At 49.5% G+C, this 21,475-nt stretch overlaps 2 protein-coding genes and 1 long non-coding RNA gene across 3 annotated transcripts in view; 2 read left to right on the forward strand and 1 right to left on the reverse strand.

Annotated features, from left to right (window-relative positions):
• ift80 (intraflagellar transport 80 homolog (Chlamydomonas)) overlaps positions 1-6,842 on the forward strand; it is a 31,312-nt gene extending 24,470 nt beyond the window's left edge. The window contains exons 14-20 of the mRNA XM_086164234.1: positions 197-332; positions 474-621; positions 2,783-2,954; positions 4,927-5,016; positions 5,101-5,273; positions 5,479-5,602; positions 5,799-6,842. Of these exons, the coding sequence (XP_086020360.1) occupies positions 197-332; positions 474-621; positions 2,783-2,954; positions 4,927-5,016; positions 5,101-5,273; positions 5,479-5,602; positions 5,799-5,894 (939 nt within the window). The 3' untranslated portion in view covers positions 5,895-6,842. The remainder of the gene's footprint in view (positions 1-196; positions 333-473; positions 622-2,782; positions 2,955-4,926; positions 5,017-5,100; positions 5,274-5,478; positions 5,603-5,798) is intronic.
• Positions 6,843-11,616: 4,774 nt separating this feature from the next.
• On the reverse strand, positions 11,617-13,314 carry c15h3orf80 (chromosome 15 C3orf80 homolog). Its single transcript, XM_086164365.1, has one exon. It carries the CDS (start codon positions 13,133-13,135, stop codon positions 12,473-12,475), a length of 663 nt encoding a protein of 220 aa, XP_086020491.1. The 5' UTR covers positions 13,136-13,314; the 3' UTR covers positions 11,617-12,472.
• A 4,250-nt stretch (positions 13,315-17,564) lies between these two features.
• On the forward strand, positions 17,565-21,197 carry LOC147224508 (uncharacterized). Its single transcript, XR_015107443.1, has 3 exons — positions 17,565-17,787; positions 17,875-18,037; positions 21,087-21,197. It is a non-coding gene; the product is annotated as an uncharacterized LOC147224508 (long non-coding RNA).
• Positions 21,198-21,475: the final 278 nt, after the last annotated feature.

Here is a 21,475-nt window from a genome sequence, read left to right on the forward strand (position 1 = left end):
CACAAAAGCACACACACACACCCTGAATACATGTCTCTCTATATCTGTCTCTCTCTCTCTCTCACTCACACAAGCAAGGAAACTTGCTGATGAGTCACAATATAAACAGTTTTACCTTTTTTTTTTTTATTTTAACATGTTTTTTTTTCGTTTTGTTTATTGCGCTATCATATATGCTCTTTATTTTCACACATAGCTAGAAGTGGTGGAGATCGCTCTGGATCAGTGCGGCCCGTCCACCGACAGGAAGCTCGCTCTGATAGACAAGAACCACAACCTTTACTTGACCGCTGTACGATATCTCGGACGCGAACCCAAAATCTGCAAAATTGGTGAGTCAAAGTCAAATGCAGTCTTTTGTACAAATCCCTCCCATTACATTTGAATTATAAGCCCTGGTCAGATTTTAGCCCAGCTACATTTAAGGAAATGACATGTACCGGTACATGAGATTCTTATTCTTCCTCCTACAGGAAGCATGGTTCACAGTATGGCGTGGAATGATGCCGCTAACATCCTCTGCGGTATCCAAGACAACCAGTTTGCGGTGTGGTACTACCCCAGCGTCGTCTTCATTGACAAGGAGTTGATTCCAAGAACACTGTACATCAAGGATGGCAGGTACAGCCATTTTTTTTTTTTTGTTATCATTTTCTCCATCCTTAATTCTCTCTCACCAAGTTTAAGCAGAGTTTAAATGTCAGCGTTGGTTTCTCAACAATTTACACTCTTCTCTCAGCTGCCGTATTTCTTGCCACTGTTTTACTACAAAATGCCTTCCTGCCAAATACTTATCAGCAAGTGCAGGTGGTGCAAAGGAAAACTGTGGGCTGTCTGTACACCGGTGATGGCGAACTCCTTTGAGATGCCGGTGCATATCTCAACATTTTGTCGTGCGTTTTCTTTACCTCTTCAAAGTAGTATTCCACCCACATCTGCTGGTTGGTCTGTCAGCAGGATTATAGAATATGTACCTGTCAGTTTTCACTAAAGCAGGGGGAGGAGTAAAGCATCAGCTGTAGAAGATCGCGGTATATTTTTGGTCCTATCTATAAATACGAAGCGTACCGGCCGCCTCTTTGCGCTCGATCGGAACTCAAATTGAACATAGTCTGCAACCGAAACATGCAGTTTGCGATTTCAAATCTGAAAAGACAAAATCCTTCTTTTTTTTTTTTTCGTTTTCAAGAGTTCGGCCAACGTTTGAGAAAAATTCACCAGTTTTGCAGGAGGAATTGATGGATGCCCTCTCCCCCGTATGTACACGGCAGAAGAAGAGACTCCCTTCCCACAAGTTTGCTTACAGCAATGAGTGGAATGTGTTAGCCTAGCTCTTTTCAAAGTTATCAGATGTACACTGTATCAACTCAAATGGTTTTATGAGCGGGCTGTGACTTGTGCATTCACTGCGTTTTGCTAAAAAAAAAAAAAAAAAAAGTGCGATATTGCTCGATAGTTTTTAATTTTGGAGCAAATGCAAAGCCAGGACCTCGGTGTGCGGGGAATCCCCAGGAGCACAGGGACCGGACACGGCGATCATTCGGCTACTACGGTGTAATAAAAGCACCCGAGTGTTGCAGATTTGTCTTGAATGCGAGACACATGGAAAAATGACTTTTTAAATGCTTGTTTTCAAAATCGAGTTCAGGTCAGGCAGCTGAACTCAGCAGGGGTAAAAAGGTGAATTTCCCCAAACACAAATGTTCAGACCCCTGCCTCTCGGTTTTCGGGATATCTTGGACTTGCAGCGTGAGGTGTCGCTTGCCAAACAGAGGAAATGCTGCCATTAACAACTTGATAGGGTCAGCTTATTACAATTTCTCAACACACGACGCCGTAAGAAAAATGTTTTCTGGCACGGCGAGTGCACACCATCGTCTTCCACTCACAAATATCAGCCAGTGAGATGATTTTTTGGCAATGGCGCAAACACATTTCTGGATACCTTTCATATTTATTTGAAGCACTCTTGTGTTCAGACTTGGTGTTAAGCAATACCATCAAATACAGTGCAGCAACACCAGGTCAAATTAAAAATGGTGTGCAGTTTCTGTGACTAATAAATCCCTGAGTCAACTTTATCCACTTATACTTTCCATCATGAATTTTAAGAGAGCAAAGGAAAACTCCAAGTGGTGATTCAAATTCACTGGAAACCAAAATAGCTGGAACTTTATACAGGCTCATTATTGGGTGTGCGATTCACAGGTTTCATCATCTTTGATTCTTCGAGCCAACGATCGGATGATTTTTTTTTTTTTTTTTTTTTTTTTATTTAACAACCTCGACCCGGCCCCATCAGGACTCACTTTAATTTTTCTGTCTATTTCTATATTAAATGAAACATTGAAGTGCCGCAGCCTGTCACTCTTTAATCTACTGGCACGCAGAATATTACATTTCAACATTTCATTAATTCATTTCACATTCCCTGGTTGAAAAATTGTTTTAACATTAACAAGGAAGAAAAGTTATTACATTTTCATAATTAGTAGCTCAGAAGAAAAACATCCCTCCTGTCACCTTCAGTGTAAGTGGACTCAGAGAAATACAGTTTATGGTGGAAGGGGTCAAAATAATTTTTTTAATGTTAATGTGTCACACTATACTTCCAGTTTCACTAATTTGATGATAAGAGTACCGATTAGATAGATTTTCACCTACCAAACCACAACATTGAGGTCGCTGCCATCACCGTAGCGCGGAAAGAGGCGGGCGCGTTTTTTTCTAAAACGTTCACCGTGTTCATCCCAACCCATTTGCGCTCTGGTCTCCTTCCCAGCGAGTTCAGCCGCGCGCCGCACATTTTGAACTACGTGGGCACCAAGGTGACGTTACGCCAAGGAGACGGTTCATTGGTGTACAGCCTGGTGCCGCCCCACGCAGCCCTGCTCCACGAGTACAGCGCTGCCGGACACTGGAAGGAAGCACTGCACCTCTGCCGCTTTGCCAAAGTAAGACACAACTGGCCTGTGTAAGGCAATCGATATGGTATTGATGAGTTTAACATAAATATCGCGCTCGCACTTCCGGGGTTGAACCCTTTCTCGCACGCATGGTCTTGACTTCAGAGGCTTGAAATCAGCTCGGCATGAGGAAATGATCGGAATTGTATCAAGGAAATCCTCCGAGGCCAGCGACCCCCAACAATCCGGAGGCCGAGATCATCACCGCCGAGCGACGGGAAAATCTATGCGGCCTTTCATGCAGCCGCGTGTTTTGTCTCGTTTTTATCCGAGCAGAACGTGCTATATTCGTATGAGAACATGTGACCCACATGGTCATTGAAGAATTCCCCATTTCTATGGCAGTTATTAATCCGCCCTGTGAAGGGCGGCTCTCGGTTTGCCGCATTTTTCCCCGAATTAAGAGTCCGTCCCCGTACACTTGAGGATTCACGGTGAGCCGTCTGTAAACGGTCATATCGTCACTAAACACCAGTTCCTTTGGCAGCCGCGCATGCCAGTGCCGTAACACCACCTCCGACTTGAACATGTGGTACTCTTTGGAATCATAAGCTGTTTCCTTTCCTACTCCATACTTTTCTCCTCCGGTCAATCTGGTACAAGTTAATCTAAGCTTTGTCTTTCCAAAAAGTCTTCTTCTTGTTTTTTGTTTTTTGTTTTTTTTAGATTTTTTTTTTCTCTGGCAAAGTTCTTCTCTAGCGTTGCACGTTGTGTGTTAACTCGATGTAAGTCCTCTGTATTTGCAATAGCGATAAAATGCACAATAAATAGCTTTATTGGGGACTTTTAAGACAAAACAACTTCCTCCGCCTTGAGGAGAATTCTGCGGTCAGCTAGTTTAGTTAGCCTCCGCAGCTATCTGTGGTTCTCCCGGTGTTTCTGATGCTCCTGTCATTTTAAGAAATTACCAGATAGTACATTAGAACATTCATAACATTTTTACCATTTCTCCAATAGGTTTGACCTCTTTTTTTTTTTCTGTTGTTTTTTTTTTTTCCCAACTATAAACCTCAACAACCTACCTTACATACAAGCACTTCCTCACACCTCATGTTGAGTTTCACCTAAACAGAAATTCAGCGCATTAATTAAACTAGTTTTGCAGCTTCCATGGAATAAAAAGGGGAACAGGTCCCAGTCGGCCAGGAAAACACCGTCAAATGTCTCCGGGACTTTACATTAAAATGCCCCGGGCCACTAAATATTAGTGAAATGTTCCTGTTGGATTAAAGGTGAAAGGCCGGTGCCGCACACAGGAAAACTTACAATAACATTTTTGTCACTATCTTACTTATAGATCCGACGAGCCGCTATTGACCTCGAGGTAGCGTGACACGCGAGGCGCTGTTCGCGTTCCTGTGGTACATGTCACGGTCACGCGTGCACGTGTGCAGGAGAGTTCTGAAATGAGAAGGTACTAGACAGGTTTATGGGACCAGACCAGCAGGCTTTAATTAGCCCGCAATTAGCCTGGTGACACCATTTGCCAGATTTAGCCCCGCTAGACCTCACTCATAAATAAATGCACACTCCGCTATATGCATGTATACACACGCGCACTCGCATGCACACACACACACACACACACACACACACACACACACACACATACACTGAACGCAATGTTAGACTGTGCTTGGGCAATGATGCAATAACCACAGTCTTAAAGAAATGGAGGGCTACTAGCAAGAGGAGGGTGGGAAAGAGGGGGATGAAGAGAGTTGCTTGTTTTAATAGCGTTCTCCTGAACCTCGACCCTCTACTTCTGGTAAAAGTTTGGTGGCCGTGTGGCTTTTCCCAGAATCAGCTGTATCCACGGGCGAGTCGGGGTTCACCCCCTCAAAGGACAGGAGTTGAATTGGTCGGTTATTAGCTTTCAAACAATCGAAACGCCTCTCAGGAAGTCACGCGGTTCCAATCAGTCGGTGGGGTTTCAGTGATCCGCATGTTCCATCCACAGGACAAATCTTTGTGGGCGTGTCTCGCCGGCATGGCGGTCGCCAACAGAGAGCTGACCACAGCGGAGATGGCCTACGCCGCCATCGAAGAGGTAAGAGCGTCACGCGCGAAGCTACGGGCTCGATCCAATCTTTCCTTTGCGTCACCCACCGCCGTCCCTTCCTCTCCGTCCCAGTTACCCAGAGTGCAGTACATCAAATTCATAAAGGAGCAGCCGTCCAAGGAGACGTCTCTGGCCCACATGCTGATGTTCAGCGGTCAGTCGCAGGAGGCCGAGGCCACCTTGCTGCAAGCTCGTCTCGTCTACCAGGCCATACAGCTCAACATCGACCTTTTCAGATGGGAGAGGTACGACTCTTTGTCTGCGTGCACGTGCGCTCGACGACGCGGACGGAAACTCTGGGAAACTCTTGGAGTTCGTCGCAGGATGCTGTTTACTCGCAAACGGGTTTTAAGAGCTCTATAATTACGTTTCGGCGAGAGTTAAGCCGAAACGGCGTTCGCAAACACAAGATGGATGTGGGCTTTTATCTTCATCTTTGTCTGCTTCCAGAGCCCTGGAGCTGGCAGTCAAACACAAAACCCACGTGGACACTGTACTGGGCTACAGGGAGAAGTTCCTTCAGAAATTTGGCAGGAAAGAGACTAATAAGAGGTTCCGGGAGTATGCAAAAGAGGTACGTGCCCACAAGCTTGTCTGCTGCATTGCGCTAGTGGATTCGTGCGCCGCGACATGCAGTCCAAACATTTTAGTCTTTTACATTTTGTTTTGGACGTCGATGTCTGGTCTTGCTAGTTCGCGTAATATCGGTAGCGGCAAAGGGAACTTGCTAATTAATCTTTATTTCATCACGTCTTTCTCTCTCTTGTTAGGTGGAGGTGGACTGGGAGAAAATCCAGTCCAAGATAGAAATGGAGTTGTCCAAAGAGCGGGAGAACGCCGCCCGTGCATCCGCCTCGCGCCGATAACATCGAGGAACCGGCGTCCAGGAATTCGATTACCTGATAATGAAATGATTGAGGAACTTGAGGTGCGATCTATGCAGTTTTCAAATCCGATTTTCATCGAGCACGAAGAACGTTTAAACAGTCTCCAGTGAATTCGGAGATACCCTTTTACTTTCGAGCTCTGCGCAAACGCCGCCCCGAAGACCACCGTTCCAGCATTGGACAGTTGTTTACGTGCGGACCTCAGCAGCATCGTGTCATGGAGTGACGTGTCTTCTAAACCAACCACCGATGGATTAAGCTACTTCACTCAGTCCGTCCCCGGTGGGTCACTCCAAAATGAATTCGCTCATCTAATATTAGAAGTGTTGCATCTATTATTCAAACATCGCTGAAAATGTATGACCCGTGTTTTGACCGCGAGGGTGTCGCGGAAGCACCAGAAGCTAGCGGGGAGAATTCACGGCATTCCATCGGTTACCGATATTCACAATATTTACAAACTTGAATAACGTAGGCGGTATAATGATGTCTTATCTCTTCAGGTTCCCAGTGCACAAACTGAGTTTTGCAATTCAGTAACGATAATAAATGCGCTTGAGTTTACCGGAATTGTGGATTGCGCGCACGCCCAAGTCAGCCAACGCTCGCCGTGGCCAAATGTGGCACTCCAGCGAGCTTAGACTGTGTGTAGGACATTTGCACTACATTGTACATTACAGTGGATGGATCTATTTATATACTAATAACATTAAATCTGAACAAAACACCATTACGGCCTTTTTTCATATCGTCTTCATATAGACTTCATCTTTTTATGGCATTTGACAGAATGTATCAGGTATGTATTGTATGAATACGTTGTGTATTTTTATTATCTAAGTGGTACCTTTATATTTTTATTGTCTGCGTGTTCCAGTCGTGAACAAGAATGTTAGTTAATAAAACAAAATGTATTTTACCTCTTTACTACCATGCCTCGTCGCTTCTTTCACAGATTACTGCTGGTTTTGGTGATCGTCCGCTTTTTTTTAAAATCCGACTCGACATCTAACCTTTCGTTAGCCCGGAGAACCAACGAACCGAGTCCCGCTGTATTTTATAATCACATTTATAATCAGGCATTAATTACCAATCTGTCATCGCTTTAGTAAACTAATTAAGTTTGAGTCCTCGGATATTGAGGAGACACCAGAAGGTTTAAAAGAGCGAGAATCGAAAACGACGGCGTTCGAGGCGTCGACGTGTTCACCTGAAAAAATGTCAGCGTGACCAAATGATCAAGAGTGTCATCATTTAAATCGAATTTAACGGTACTCGATTCAAATTTCCCCTCTTTTTTTTTTTTTTTTTATCCCTAGCGCCGCTCAAATACTCCTGCAGTCGTACATTTAATATGACAGTTGCTGATTTTGCCGATAGCAAGAGCAATAAATCCTTGAAATCGGCTCCGTCGGCTCCTTCCTTTCTGCGAGAACAAGTGCTCCCCGGTGTGCTGCGAAAAAAGATGAATTCAAACTCCAGCCCGGCGACTCCCGCAATTTTAAGCGCCAAATGCAAAACTGCAACATTTTTGAAGGGTGCACAATGGAAGTTTGTTCGAGATGCCTCGACACTTGCCAACGGCTGGAAGTGACATTTTTTGCTTCGGGGAGAGCTGTCCCTAAGTAATCCGGGAAAAACGCGTTGCCGTTACAATGCTTTGCAAGTTCGAAGGATTGAAAAGATTCCCGGGCCGAAGGTCAAATCGACCTCGGAGCTGCATCTCGCCGGTCCCGGAAGCGACTCTCCCGGCGAAGCTCTAGCTCGAACCACAGGAGAAGGCGCTAACTCGTCAAAGTTAACGCCACGCTTGAACGGCGTGCACTCAACGGATTGAGGTAGTTAAAGAAAGGAGTCATTTGGAACCGTGTGACCTTTTACTTGCTGTGAAAAGATCGTCATTAATCTATGTTTGGTGATTCCGATCCATCATTTTTACAGTTTGCAGAGCCAAATCATTAGCGCTCTAAGGGAGAGAAGCTTCTCATCCACAAACTTCCTACTTAAATATGATGGATCTTCTTCTTGCGGCCGCTCCCTTCAGGAGCCACCGTGAATCAGCTTCCTCTGTCCAACCCTCTCCTCTCCTCTCACAGTAACTAACCTGTCCTCTTTCAACCCACCCATAAAGCTCCTCTCTGGTTCTCCACCCTCCCGTGTCCACGTCCAAAACATCTCAGCCTGACTTTTCTGTCCCTCTGATGGACTCCCAAAGAAGAACCTGCAACCTCTGACGTTCAAATTTTGACCGAATCCCCTGAGCCGCGCCAGCCGTGCGTCTCCAGCGCTCATTCTAAAAAACAAAACATGCATTTCCTTCTTATATAATGAGTATTTTGTGCGACAGGAATCAGGCCGGCCGTGCGTTCGACCTCTAAAAAGAAAGACGAAGAGGACGAGGTGGATGAAAGATTCTTGCTTCACATCGCCACAACGCCTTGAGGCGTCTACTTTGGCCGTCGGTGACCTGATGGCGAAGCTTTTCTGTCCTGCATGCAGATCCTCCTCTGGCACGGGGAGAATCCTCCATGAGGTCATCGCCGTCTCCGTCCGGTCGGTCTAATAAATTTCAATAACCTGAAAGAGGAGAAGACACCAGACGCTCCTGAATTCAAACAAAACGTGCGTAAGTTGCTGAATTCAGCTGTTTTTTTTTTTTTTTTTCCTTTTTTTTTTTCTTTCCCCTGAACATTAGTCACTCCACCACTTCCCCCACGAGGTGAGCTGGAAACGTTCTTCTCCGCAGAAACCGTCACCGAGCAGGTTTCTTCTGGAACGGCTGAACGTGAGTGTCGATCTTCTTCAGAATGTACTTACTCAGCAAGTCCTGCCTGTTTTTAACGCACGATGAATGAATCTAACGTCGGATAAATAACCCAAAGCGGCCCCGAGAAGCGCGTCGCTTCCGGTCAGACGCTAACAGGGTTTTTCTGATTTCATTTATCCGTTGGGCGGCACAGGGGCGCAGCGGTTTGCGCTTTCGCCTCCCAGCTAGAAGGTCCAAGGCTGGATTCCCACGGGGGGAACTCATCGAGTCTCCGTGTTCTTCCCGTGTCTGCGTGGGGTTCCTCCAGCGGAGACCCTAAATTGCCCAGATGTGGTTGCACGTCTCTGAATGAGAGGGTGAACGGTTGCACGCCGATCCAGGGTGAACAACCCCTGCAACCCCGAGTGAACCAATGATTTGTGGGCGATCGTCCCTGCGACCGAACGTTTCCGGTTTCCCCACAAGTGTTAATTGTTATTATCCAGTTTCTTACGACTTCAGGCTTTTGTCGCTTAGAGGCAAACGTGTCGGAGTAGATGTTTCCCTCCTTGAACCCGCCTTCTGACCTCCTTAAGGCCGACACACCTTTAAAAAGCATGACACCCCGGCTCGTTGCCGTCCCGCGGTGGCAATAATCCTACAACACCGGGGAAATATTCACAACACGCAGTTCTTGTGCTGTTTCAGTAATAAATCCCAAATCTGTGCTCGCCTTTGTCTAACTCTTCTATCAGGCCCCGCGTGGAACGAACAGCTTCGCCATTCAGCCGGACTCCCTGGGTGGCAGACGGCAAGTACATTAGTGGCCCATTATAGTCCATCCATCTCCTCCAGTGACCCAGGAGGGACGGATAAGGGACAAAAACCGTCCCGAGGCTCTCCGAGCGTCTTCTCGAGCCATATATCGCGCCGGCGCGGACAGATATGTGAGAAAGCGATCGGCGTAATCCCAGAAACGTGTGTGGCCGGGGATGCTACCGACATCAGGGGAAACTGTGGATGCGGGAAAATCTATCAATGGGTTCATTCTCTCTCTCTCTTTTCTTTTTCTTCTTTCCTCAGCAGCCTCTTTGTGACTCACTCCATCGTTCCGGCTTGGCCCGCCACGAGCGCGGCCTTCGCGAGCCTCCTCACCGTGTGATAAAGCAGTCGTCCGTCCCGCTCGCCATCAATCGGCGAGGAGAAGAATTCAGGTTTCGTATTTGTTACCCGGCCGAGGGCCCGCACACGATGACCGGGACGTTTAATCCCGGGACGCGTTTTCATATTTCGCCCCGTAATAACCGAGAGGAATCTCCAGTTATCATCTCGAGTATCCAAGCTGGGATTTCTGGTTCGAGATATTGCTTTTTGAGGTGTTTTTTTTTCCCCTAATGTGTTTGTTTTGGCATTTCCAGCGCCGAAGCGTCCGGAACAACACCGAAATTGTCCGTGTGGAACAACAGCGGTGCGTCGGGTCGCTCCTTTCGAAGGCGTTTGAACATTTGGATCCTGAAATTAACTCCGATGTTGCCAAATCTCTGAATGCTGCATTATATGATATTGCGAATATGAAATGCTACTCAACCACAAAGCCCCGGATCCAAATTCAATACAGTCTCCAAAAATAGGCTTCCTGGAGTTAATCTGCACTTATGACGTGACCTTTTCCAAAGCGCCGCATTTCTCCGTATTACTCACCTAAAAAAAACAAAAAAACAACAATCTCGGGTGTTTGTCGGTGTGCCGTGGACTTTCTGTGCGCGCTCGCCTTTACCAAAGCTCTTTTAGCGTGCAGGTAAAAAGACAATTTATAACGCTGTCCTCCCACTCGCGCTGGAGGACGTCCGAGCTTGACGCCGTCTAATTCTGCATTCTGCAGACGCCGTCTCATCTCAGCCCCTTGCGCGAACCAGGAGAAAATTCGACATCCACACCTCTTATTACATGTGTTCATCGTCGGACGCCTCTTCCTGCTCGTCAAACTCCCTCCTGCCCGCCCATCAGTGGTTTCGAACACGGGTTTTAATGCTTTTTGAGTGCAAAATCCGGCCTCCCGCAGACTCCACTCTGGAGGTGGAAGCCATCAGTCTCCCCTGATGGCCCTGCCATCCTGCTCTGGCGGTATTGAATTACGAAAAAGAAAAAAAAAAAACAAGCATAATCGTACTGGGACACGTTGCGAGCGCCGGAGAGGCTCCGGGTCTCTGATCCTCAAGCGGTGGCTTCCGTCTCACGTTCTAATGATCTCGCTGAAATTCAGCAATTCGGAAAATCGATCGTCCAACAGCGATTGTTTGCGATCGCGTCCAGCCATCGGAGCGTCTTTTTCGACTCTGGTAAAAGAGCCAATGGAGAACGATCGTTCGAATTCACCCCGGACCGGTTCATCGCAGGACCGTTCACACGTCATATGGAGATATACAAACATTCACCCTCTCATTTACACAGCGTAGACATGCAACCATTCGCTCTCTCATTCACACGTCACACAGGGACGTGCAAGTCACCGCCTTCCTCGCACGTCATAGAGATATTCAACCATTCACCCGCTCATTCACATGTCATAAACATGTATTACCATTCACCGTCGCATTTAATTATCATAATAGCGACATAAAATCATGCAGACACGCCGGGTTTCTCGGCATTAATTCATATTCACCCAGATGGAGACCAGTCTCTCTTTAATGGACATGAAGCTGTAAATACACCCTCGGGTGGAGTCCCAAGTTATTTACCCCGTTGCCATAAACCCGTTCTTGTCTCGTAAGTCACGGATGCGGATCGGCGGCGGTGAGTTCGGCACGACATTCAGGTGAAGAGGGCAAAGGTCACTGGCGGGGGGGGGGGGGGGGGGGGGGCAGCTCCGTGCTTCCCGGACCATTTTTGCCTGAGCAAATAATTAAGTGCATCCCTTTTCCGCGTCACCCTCGTGTCCCGCCGGACGTCCCCCCCCCCCCCCCCCCCCCGCAGTGGGGATCCGGTCATGGCGGCATTCAAACACAACTTTTAACAGGCCGGATACTGTTTTCCTGAACACACACGCTCCAGCAGCCAGGGTCGATGCCTCTTTATTATATTCTTTTATTGCGGCTTTTGCTGTGACTTCAGCTTTTGCACTATATGTATATATTTTTATGTATTTTTATCTCTCTCTATATATATATATGTTTATATATATATGAGGCATGCATGGCTCAGGTCACCGAAATGTGTGTGTTGGAGAGAATATTGCTTTCACGCTGATAAATTAGAAATTAGCCGCCTCTCTAATCCTGGCTGATGAAGCATGTGGTAAATTAACATTCATCCCTTCAATCCGCATTTCAGGTTCCCGGGGAGGGTGTTTTTCTTTTGGATGCAAATTTGATACAGAGTAAATAAAAGCAGAGATCTGGGCTCTATTTAGCATTACCATTTTTTTTTTTTTTTTCATTTTAATGCAAGAATTGCACACAAGAACCGAGAAGTGCTTCACGGTGCCACTTGGAATTGTTTTTTTTTTTTTTTGGTTTTTTTTTGGAGGGGGGGGGGTTACAATAATGCGATTGTCCCGGTGCCAAGCGGGCTGCCCCCGCCACAAAGCGCGTCCATCTCTGCAGCTTTCGCTTCTCCCCTTAATCTGCTTTCCTTCCAACCACCGGTCATTTGCATACAAAAGGCGAGTAATCCCCTGAAATGTGGCGAAACACGAACACCGTCTCAGCCTCCGCCTTTATTCCCGGATTATAATTGCACTTGAGTTTCTGCAAGATTATGAACCTGATGCTGTTAAAACCAGAAGCTGCGGGTCCCGGTGCAAGGAGCGTCACACGGAGTTCCGGGATGTCCTTGGGCTGTGGAGCCGCCCGGGCGCCTCCGGAGCCTCCGGAGCCTCCCGCCTCTGCGCCCCGGCCCCCGGCGCCCCCGGCCCGCCTCCCTCGCCCTCGGACAGCAGGTCGTCGTCGGAGCGCTGCCGGTGCGTCTCCTGCATGCTCTCCTCGTACGTGGGCAGATATTTGACCTCGTCGTAGGCCGGCAGGCTCGGCGAGGCGAAACCACCGAGGCTGCGCTCCGGGTAGCGGTCCAGCAGCGAGTCCTGGGACGCGGACGCATGGCCGCGGAAGAGGGACGGCTCCTCGCCGCGGTCGTGGTGCTGGTGGTGGCGGCGGGGCCGCGGGCAGATGATCCGCTGGATGAAGTAGCCCATGGCGAAGAGCAGCAGCAGGATGAGGATGCCCGAGAGCTTCCGAGTGAACCAGCCGACGTTGTCGAAGAAGACGTGGATGGGCAGCTTGCAGCAGCGCACCGCCGCGCCGCCGCTGCCGTTCCCGCCGGCGACGGGCGGGCAGCACTGCTGGCCGTCGCCGCACTGGACCTCCCCGCAGCTGCGCAGGGCTTGGCACGCCGAGAGCAGGCACGCCGAGAGGAGGGTGCCGGTGCAGCCGCCGGTGCAGCCGCCGCCGGTGGCGCAGCCGCCGCCGGGCAGCATCTCTCCGGGTGTGCGCCGCCGCCGCCGCCGCCGCCTCAGGTGTGCGCGGCTCCGCTCGCCTCCGCGGCTCCGCACGAATCGCCGGCTCTCGCAGCCTCTGCGGTGCGGAGCGGGGACGGCAGGTGCCCCCCCCCTCCCCCTCCCGCTTCCCCCTCCCGCTTCCCCTTCCCTCCCCCCGCAACCACCCCCTCCATCACCCCCGCCCGCCGATGACCACCGAGTCCCGTTACATCACCGTTACGATGGGGGGCGCCTTCCGCTCCCGGTGTCCTCGCACGTCCTTTTTTTACGCAGTGCAACGTGCACGCGCACGTCCGTGCACGTTCACCCCACCCCGTGGGTTTCTAATCAATAAGGAGTGATCGATACGGAGAGGAAGCGGATGGGGGTTGGCGACGGCGCAGGAGCCATCAAGGATCTGGAGAAGGACTTGAAATTGAGTCTCCATAGTCTGCAGACCCGGGCGTGTGGCGGTCCAGGGGCCAACCGTGGCCCTTCGGGGGTCCCTCACCGCCCTGCGGGAGGTCAATCGCAACGTAGCCGAAAAAACATTTACTCTGTTCATGTTATAAAAGTTGCTTTTCTGTTATTGTTGGTCGGAACGCGTGGCCCCGTCTAGCAGCAGGAGGCCTCCGGGCTCCGGAGGGAGAACCTACGACCCGGCCCGATCCAGGCTGGACGCACCCGGGATCCTTGGACGCCCGGACGACCGGCCCCCCCCCTCCCCCTTCCCGCGGCGCGCCAGATGGAACCGGCGACGTGAGCGAGACCACCCCCCAACCCCCTCGCCACCCACCAGCAGCTCCTCATAAAAAATGAATCGCCCTCTCAATGTGCGCTGTAATGGCCCCCATTAGAAGAGTGTCTGGATCCACATTAGCCAAAGCGCCGCCCCCAGAGGACCGCGCGTCTGCAGCGCCGAGGAACATAACCGTTAAACTGGATCTCCTCTTTAAACGATGACGTCCTCGTCCGACGTGTTAATTCAGTCCGAAGATTGCCTCTTGGATCCGGCCCAGGAGGGACAGCGGCGGCGCCGCGAGCCGCTCCGCGAATATCAACTGATTAATTAAAGCGGCCGTCCGATCGCCGGCTTTTCTCCCAGAGGTCGTCCCCGTTACAACGCGCCGAGAGGGGTTTCAGATATTAAGACAACAGACGGGACCGGGTGCTCCGGCTAAATATGTATATTTAAAAAGCGAATCATCGGATGAGTTTCTTCCTCCCCCTTCTTTGTTGCCTTTTCCTCGCTAAAAGCCAATCTTTCTTTCTCAAACGCGGCCCGGCGCAAATCCAATTAGCAAGAGCGTCCCGACGAGAGCTCGGGTGGAAGGGGCGGCATTACGGGGCCTAATTCGTACGGCATCATGTTTCTCCCTGCTGCTCCGCCGCCATCGGGGAAATCCGATCGTCTTTCCGACCAAATCCAGACAGGCACGAGCGACAGCCTGAAAATCGTCGGGTTTAGATCTCCGGCCCGGCAGGTCCGGAATTGCGGGGTAGAAGGCCCTGTACGCCTTGTAGGCCTACTATGTAAATACAGACGAAACAAGAAATAAATTATTTTATAAGGTTTGTTTTTTTTTTTTAATTATTACTATTTATAATTATTTGATTAATTCAATTTAATTTAATGAATTATTATTAAATAATGATTAATTAATATTATTATTTTTGAATCAATTCAATTTACTTCAATGAATTATTATTGAATAATTATTAATTAAATTTTTTATTTATTTATTCAATTTAATGTAATGAATTATTATCAAATAATCATCAATTAATATTATTATTTTTTATTAATTCAATTTAATGTAATGAATTATTATTAGATGATTATTATTACATTTTTCTATAAATTTAATTCAATGTATCATTAATAAATATCATTAAACTATTATTATTTAATAAATTATTCCAATTCATTGTGTCAACACCTGAACTACTTCACTTTTTATATTCTTTTTCAGTGCGTATTAAAGGCTCAGTTGCTCAGATGTGTTTTCATTTATTTCCAAATGACCTTTCACAGCTTTGGAAACGGGAATCTGTGTGAAAACGCACAGCGGCGGAAATATTTTGTTAAATATCGCCCAAAAAATGGATTTAAAAAAAACATCTTTTAGAGCTATTCGCCGACCCCGAGAGGGTCGAACACGTCATCTAGATGTACGATAAACTGAGTTCGGAGTGAACATCTAGACGGGGCGCAACCGTTTCGAAGGAGTCAAGGCCTGACGACTGCCTCTGCAGTGCGGCGAGCCTGCAAAAAAAATCGATATATCACCGCTGAAATGTTCAAATCACCATCTGATTTCCTTCCCCCGAGCTCCCGCCCCCGTCCGACGGACGCGCCGCCGGCCCCCCCCCCGTCGAGCTCCGACCCCGAGCCCCTCCACGTGCGACACGGAGAAACGCCATTTTTTTTTTCGCGTGAAAGGTGTTCGAATCTACCTAGTCTTTGCTTTTCCAGCGACGCGTGGGTTTCAACGCCGCCCTCCGAAACCCAACCCCGGCTCCGTTTCCCCCCGCCGTTCCAGCGCTTGTATATTTTTCTCGGGCCGTCCCTCCCCCCGGAGAGCGTACTCACCCACCACATCCTACCGCTTCTTCCCTTAAACCGGCCGCAGAGTGCCGCTCCTGCGCGGGCGGGATTGATCGGATGAATTCTTTATCTCTCCTTCCCGTCTCTGCCGTCCTTTCCTCCGCAGAAGCTCTCGGCGAGAAGCATCAAAGGAGGGCGCCGGTCGACAAAATCACTTTAGGAACCAGAAAAAGGACATTAGGACAAGTGTTCTTTATTCTAATAATGGCCTGCAGTTTATTTTGAAAAGTGAGGTTTCTGTGGCGGCGCTGATGCACGGGGAGCGCCCGGATCTGCGGGAGGATTTAAGAAAACAGCTCAGAGGGTCTGAGGGCTTTTGTTGTATTTAATGGCACCATAATTGGAAACATGGCCCCTCAGTATGGCAAACAGTAAAAGCGATAACACACTTACTGTAGAATAGTACCGATAAATGTATGCTTCCATTAATCTGCCACAAAGGACTGTTGTTGTGCTTAATAATTCAGTCTTATGAGGTCCATTAGGCCCGTTGATGAATGGGAGCGCTTATTTTCGTGTGTCAGACATGTTGATGTACGGACCGCCCGGCGGTCAATGTCACGGTTATCACGTTTGCATTAATTATGAAACAAAGAGAGCCTTGTGAGGCCGTGGGCTTTGTTAATGGACCCACTGATAGCTCTGGGTTCTGCTTTGTTTGCTCCGACGCAGAAGTTACAACCTCGAGGTCGCCGCTCTGCGATCGGCCCCTCGGCCCCTCGGCCCCTCGGCCCCCGCCGGGTCTCCGCCCGCTTATTCCAGTTAACAATCTGACCTTTTCGCGGGAAACCGGGATTCGGAACGATAGCGCGGAGGAGCGCGTCCGAACCGAAAAACATCGCGGCTCCGAGAAAATCCGCCGACATCGCTTGATCGGTGTGTGTGTGTGTGTGTGTGTGTGTGGGTGTCATCGGCGTCCGCGGATTCCCATCAGCTCTAATAAAAAGCAGGGCCTGCAGCGAGGGGAGCTTGTGTGAATCCAAAAAGTCCCACACCGCAGCTATTTCACGCCCACGTACTTCCTCTAATCTTATCGCTCTGCTGGCTCAGAGGTCTTTAAGTGTATGGGATCGTGTGTGTGTGTGTGTGTGTGTGTGTGTGTGTGTGTGTGAGGAACACGCATGCGTGCTTTTATGTATGGCGTAACTATATTTAGCTTGTTGTTCGCCAAGTGTAAAGCATCTTTCCCCGATTTCGGCGGCGTCGGACGTAGCGAGGAGGAGACGGACATGTCAAACGGAAGCGGGACGGGACGGGACGTCATGTGACGCGCCGACACGGGACCGACCTCATGGCGTCAAGTCTTCTTCACAGCGGCCGAGCGACGTGACGTCCCCTGCGAACGTGTAGGCGAGTGATATTCCGGAGCGGGGAAAATCTAGGAGCCACTCGAAAAAAAAAAAAATAGGGGGATCTCCAGGGAGCCGGCGTGGGGAGCTTGTGCTGAGCTGGGCTTTCTGACAGTATAGTAAATAACCCTTATAAGGCCGCTCTTATGATCTGGGGCTAGAATCCACCTATATCATCCAGACAGGTTTCATGGGTAATAGCACTAAGTGATGTGACTCAGCATCGCGGCTATCTTTTCAAACGGGAACGTCGCCTTGTCTGGAAAGATTTATGCAGATATATATCAACCACGGTCTGTTTATCTTCAGGAAATACTGCCCCTCCACACGGCCACAGATGTGCTCGCTCCCGCTCCTCGCTTGAAACCCGGTTAATTCTGCGAGAAAATCGAACGCGACGTTCTCCCCCGGTTAACGCGGCGATATAACATGTGCATTAATAGGTTTTCAAAGCGTTTCTTTATTGCGCCGGGATCCGTTTTGACTCTTTTTTTTTTTTTACTCCCGTCTGATGACACACACACGCCGCCCTCGGACAGATTGGGGTTCTCATCGGCCCGACGCCGACCCCCCCGGCGGGGGAGTGGGTGAGAAGACGCAGCCTTTCCAGGACGACTCACGACCGCAAAAGACAAGGACGCCCTAATTTTCCCCCCTGTGAGATAACCTGTCTCCCAGCGGCAGCCGGACGGGGAGTGAGTCAGCTCCGTGCACGTGCATGCAGGAAGGCGACCGTGACGCTATATATAGGATAAAGTTTCCCCGTTACCACATGTTTGCAGGCGAAAGCCAGGGGATTTTCGACCCCCTGCCTTCGCACCGCCGTGCTGAGTCACCCGAAGACGAGGCGGCGTCCGTCCCGCTCCACGCCCACGACGGAATTGAACCGCGCCGGTCGTCTGAACGGGAAAGATTCGCCGGGATTCGTTCGACGGGATTCATCTGGTAAGAATTCGCCTTTCATGGATTTCCTATGAGACGCTAGGCCGCCATCGCGTCTCACGACCACGTGACCCTTGACCCTTTTGCACGTTTGCCCAAAAAAATCACGCTTTTTTTTTTTTTTTTCCGGAATCTATCGGCGAGATGCCGCTGTTTTCCCCACATGTGCAGAATTGTGTCATGAAATAATCATAATTTGCAGTTTTTAAATGACACACAGAAGGAGTTGTGTGGACTGCGTGGACTGCATGACCCGAACAACTGCAATGCATTTTCCTACCTCATTGGATTATTAGTATTATTTTTATTATACAAATATGTGCAATATATTTGCGATATTATTGTGTATTGTGCGTTTACTGCCAGACACCTTCATTTCCTTCGGGATCAATAAAGTATCTCTACTCCTCTACTAACTTCTAAGAAACGTTGTCATTTGGAACGGAGTGATTTGACTCGATGGGTTTGATAAAAGGTCAAAGCAGAGCGTCAAACATTTCCGCCACGTTTCTCTGGAGAGTCTGTTTAAACCGTCACGAGACCGGAACGTGTCCGGAAGATACGGATTGTCGTGAAATTTCAGACGGTCGTCGAGGATTCCCGAAAGGTGTCCTCGCGACCGCGGCCGCGAGAGCTCGGGGGGTTTATTTTCCCATCTGAATCACAAATTGTGTAAGACGGAGAACAGCCCGACCCGCGTGGGTGAGACGGAGAAAGATCCAGGGAGTCGGATAACGTCTCTGCCCAAACAAACAAAACCTCGCTCTGCGTATATTTGCGTCGCCCTCGCCGTCCCGTTCATCGCTTAACCGGTTCGTCGCCGTTATCCGCCATTCTGCACCCGCGAGGTTGAAGTTTAGCGACCTGACCTCCGGGTCGTGGAACTTCGGGGAAGTTAGTCGCGGACCGGGTCCGCAGGTGCGCTCGTCGTGTTGCGTGAAATAAGAAAAGAAATAGAAAGGAGTGAAGCAAACTGTAGAAAAGAGCAGCTGAATTCACAGACCTAACGGAAAAACGAGGATTCCCGCTGATCCGAGAGCCGGAAGGACAAATAGTTGGATTCGGCGGTCCGATCTGGAGGTGTGCGGACAGCGGACGTTCCCGCTCAGGCCCCGACGCTGAACTCGGGGACGGAGAATCGGGAACGAGTCTCGTCTACGTCACTTCCTCTTGCATCATCCGCCCAGGCGGACGAGGAATTCGCCGCTTTTCTGCTCCCACGCACCAGAAGAGCCGTCTCGGTCCGCCGAGGACGGGACCTGCCGTCCCTCGGCGTAACCTTGGAGACGCTCCGTTCACTGAAAAGGACAGCTTTTTTTCTTTCATCGCAATTGTTTAAATCTGTGTTTTACCGAGTCTGATCACATCTTTCTGGACGAACAAGAGCGAATCTGATCAATTTTACCGACTCTTCATTTGATCCTTTAACCTTGTTGCCGTCCCACGTATTTCCAGCTCCTGTCAGAAGGACAGAAGCGTCCTGGACTAAAATAGCGAAAGGGTGAACAGTCGTATGGTGACGCCTTTCGCCCGATGACGGCATAGATAATAAACGAATGAATACGTTTAATAGTCTGATATGAACACGGCGTCCTAAGAATCATTTCAATGTATAAAATAAAATGCATACTTTTCCCTTCAAAGATGAATCGCTCGTATTTTTAACTTTAACTCCACTCGTCGGCCCGAGTATCCGCCCGTCCCGCGACGGTCGTTTCGATGGATTCCGGATAAACCCCCCCCGGAGCACGTCGGGAACTCCCGGATCGACCGCATCTTCTGCAGGGGTTACAGATGTGTTGGATTTCTGTCACTTTTATTTACTTTTAAATTTGTCTGCGTTGGCTTTTTTGAATTTTTCCACACGCTTCTTACACATGCAGCCATCAAAACGTGTTCAAATTTGCATTCTTTTCCTTCTGACTTGACTTTGCGGAGGTCACACACACACACACACACACACACACGCAGCTATTTATCAGCACCACCTCCGGTCGGCGGTGTTGAACCACAACACCTGGGTAAACAGGCAAATCTCTGCCCCCTTTTCTGGAGGCGTGCCACTCGCATCCTGTGACTTGTTGTAATCTCCATTCATCCATTCATTTTCTATGCTGCTTATCCGCCTCACAGTGTCACGCGGGGAGTGTGTGTGTGTGTGTGTGTGTGTGTGTGTGTGTGTGTGTGTGTGTGTTGGGGGGGGGGATTCCGGACCATTTCACATTTGCAACTGTGCAGATGGCCGGGATCCAGAGTCCAGAGGAGGTTGACTTTCTCCGACAAAACTCGTTCAATTCTCCCCCCGCTTTTATTTCCCCGTTGCGATTCACGATGTTTGTCCGTCCCGGCCCTTTGCGCCGCCTTGCTCAACGGCGCCTCGGCTGCAGAGGGAAGTCTCAATCCCCATGGGGTTTTGCTGCCGATGAACAAAGTCTGGGTTCGCACAAGGTTTCTCCCTTTTTTGGGGAAATAAGCGTCCGTCGGTCGGCACGTGGATTTTGCGTCCGACCGTCACACAACTGGTCCTCCCTTCTCGGAAAGCTCCTCATGGGAAGATGTGCCCATTCACCTGGCTTCTTCTTCTTCTTCTTCTTCTTCTTCTTCTTCTTCTCCGTGCACGCTCATGTTTTGTGACGGATCTCTTCTCCATAACTCGACCCAGACGGTGAAATTACCCGTCGAGATTAAAATAATACGGCGCTGCTCATCTGGCGAGGAAAGGGGACACCTCCATTGCCCTGTCTGTGTGTGTTAATACATGTGTGTTATGAAGGCACGTGGTGTGTGTGTGTGTGTGTGTGTGTCTGTCTGTCTGTCTATCTGCCAGCGTGGGTATGAGTCGCCCTGTGATTGTGTGTGTGTGTGTGTGTGTGTGTGTGTCTATATGATGGATAATGACTCTGCGATCAATGAAGGCTCATATTAACCCTCCCGGGTGTGTGACATCATGGTTTCCAAACAGGTTGGTCCATCAGCCTTGTCATCACACACACACACACACACACGTACTGATTTTTTTTTTCCAGCGTCGACACGATACTTGTATTTCCAGTGCTGTTTCGTCTCCCGGGCTCGAGTCCAAATCCAGTCCGGGAGTCAAAAGGCGGGTCTTTCCGGTCGGACCGGGTCGGAGCCAATGATGGCGGCGGCGGCGGCGGCGGCGCAGGAAGAAGCCGTAGAGCTGGTCCAGGTCCAGGACCCGTTGGACCGCGTGTGGACGAGGTCTTTACAGCGGCTCCAGGTAAAGAGGAGTTTCCCACCCATGGATAACGCGTCTCTAAGTCCATCCCTGTCTTTTACCCGACCGCGCCCTCCTTCTCTCCTGACCTTCGTCGTCCTCTCTCCCCGGCTCTCGCTTTATCTCCTCTCATTTCCTGAGGTTTTGGCGGCGGCGGCGGCGGGAGGGGGGGTCGGGGTATTGTCTTGCCACCGGCTCTGACC

Source organism: Fistularia commersonii, chromosome 18 (assembly GCF_037954325.1).
Source record: "Fistularia commersonii isolate RoL2024-O1a breed Wild chromosome 18, RoL_Fcom_v1.0, whole genome shotgun sequence".
In the NCBI taxonomy this organism is placed as follows: domain Eukaryota; kingdom Metazoa; phylum Chordata; class Actinopteri; order Syngnathiformes; family Fistulariidae; genus Fistularia; species Fistularia commersonii.

What these genes read in the sequence shown, in the direction of transcription:
- c15h3orf80 (XM_086164365.1), bottom strand. Translation starts at nt 13,135, where the DNA reads ATGCTGCCCGGCGGCGGCTGCGCCACCGGCGGCGGCTGCACCGGCGGC.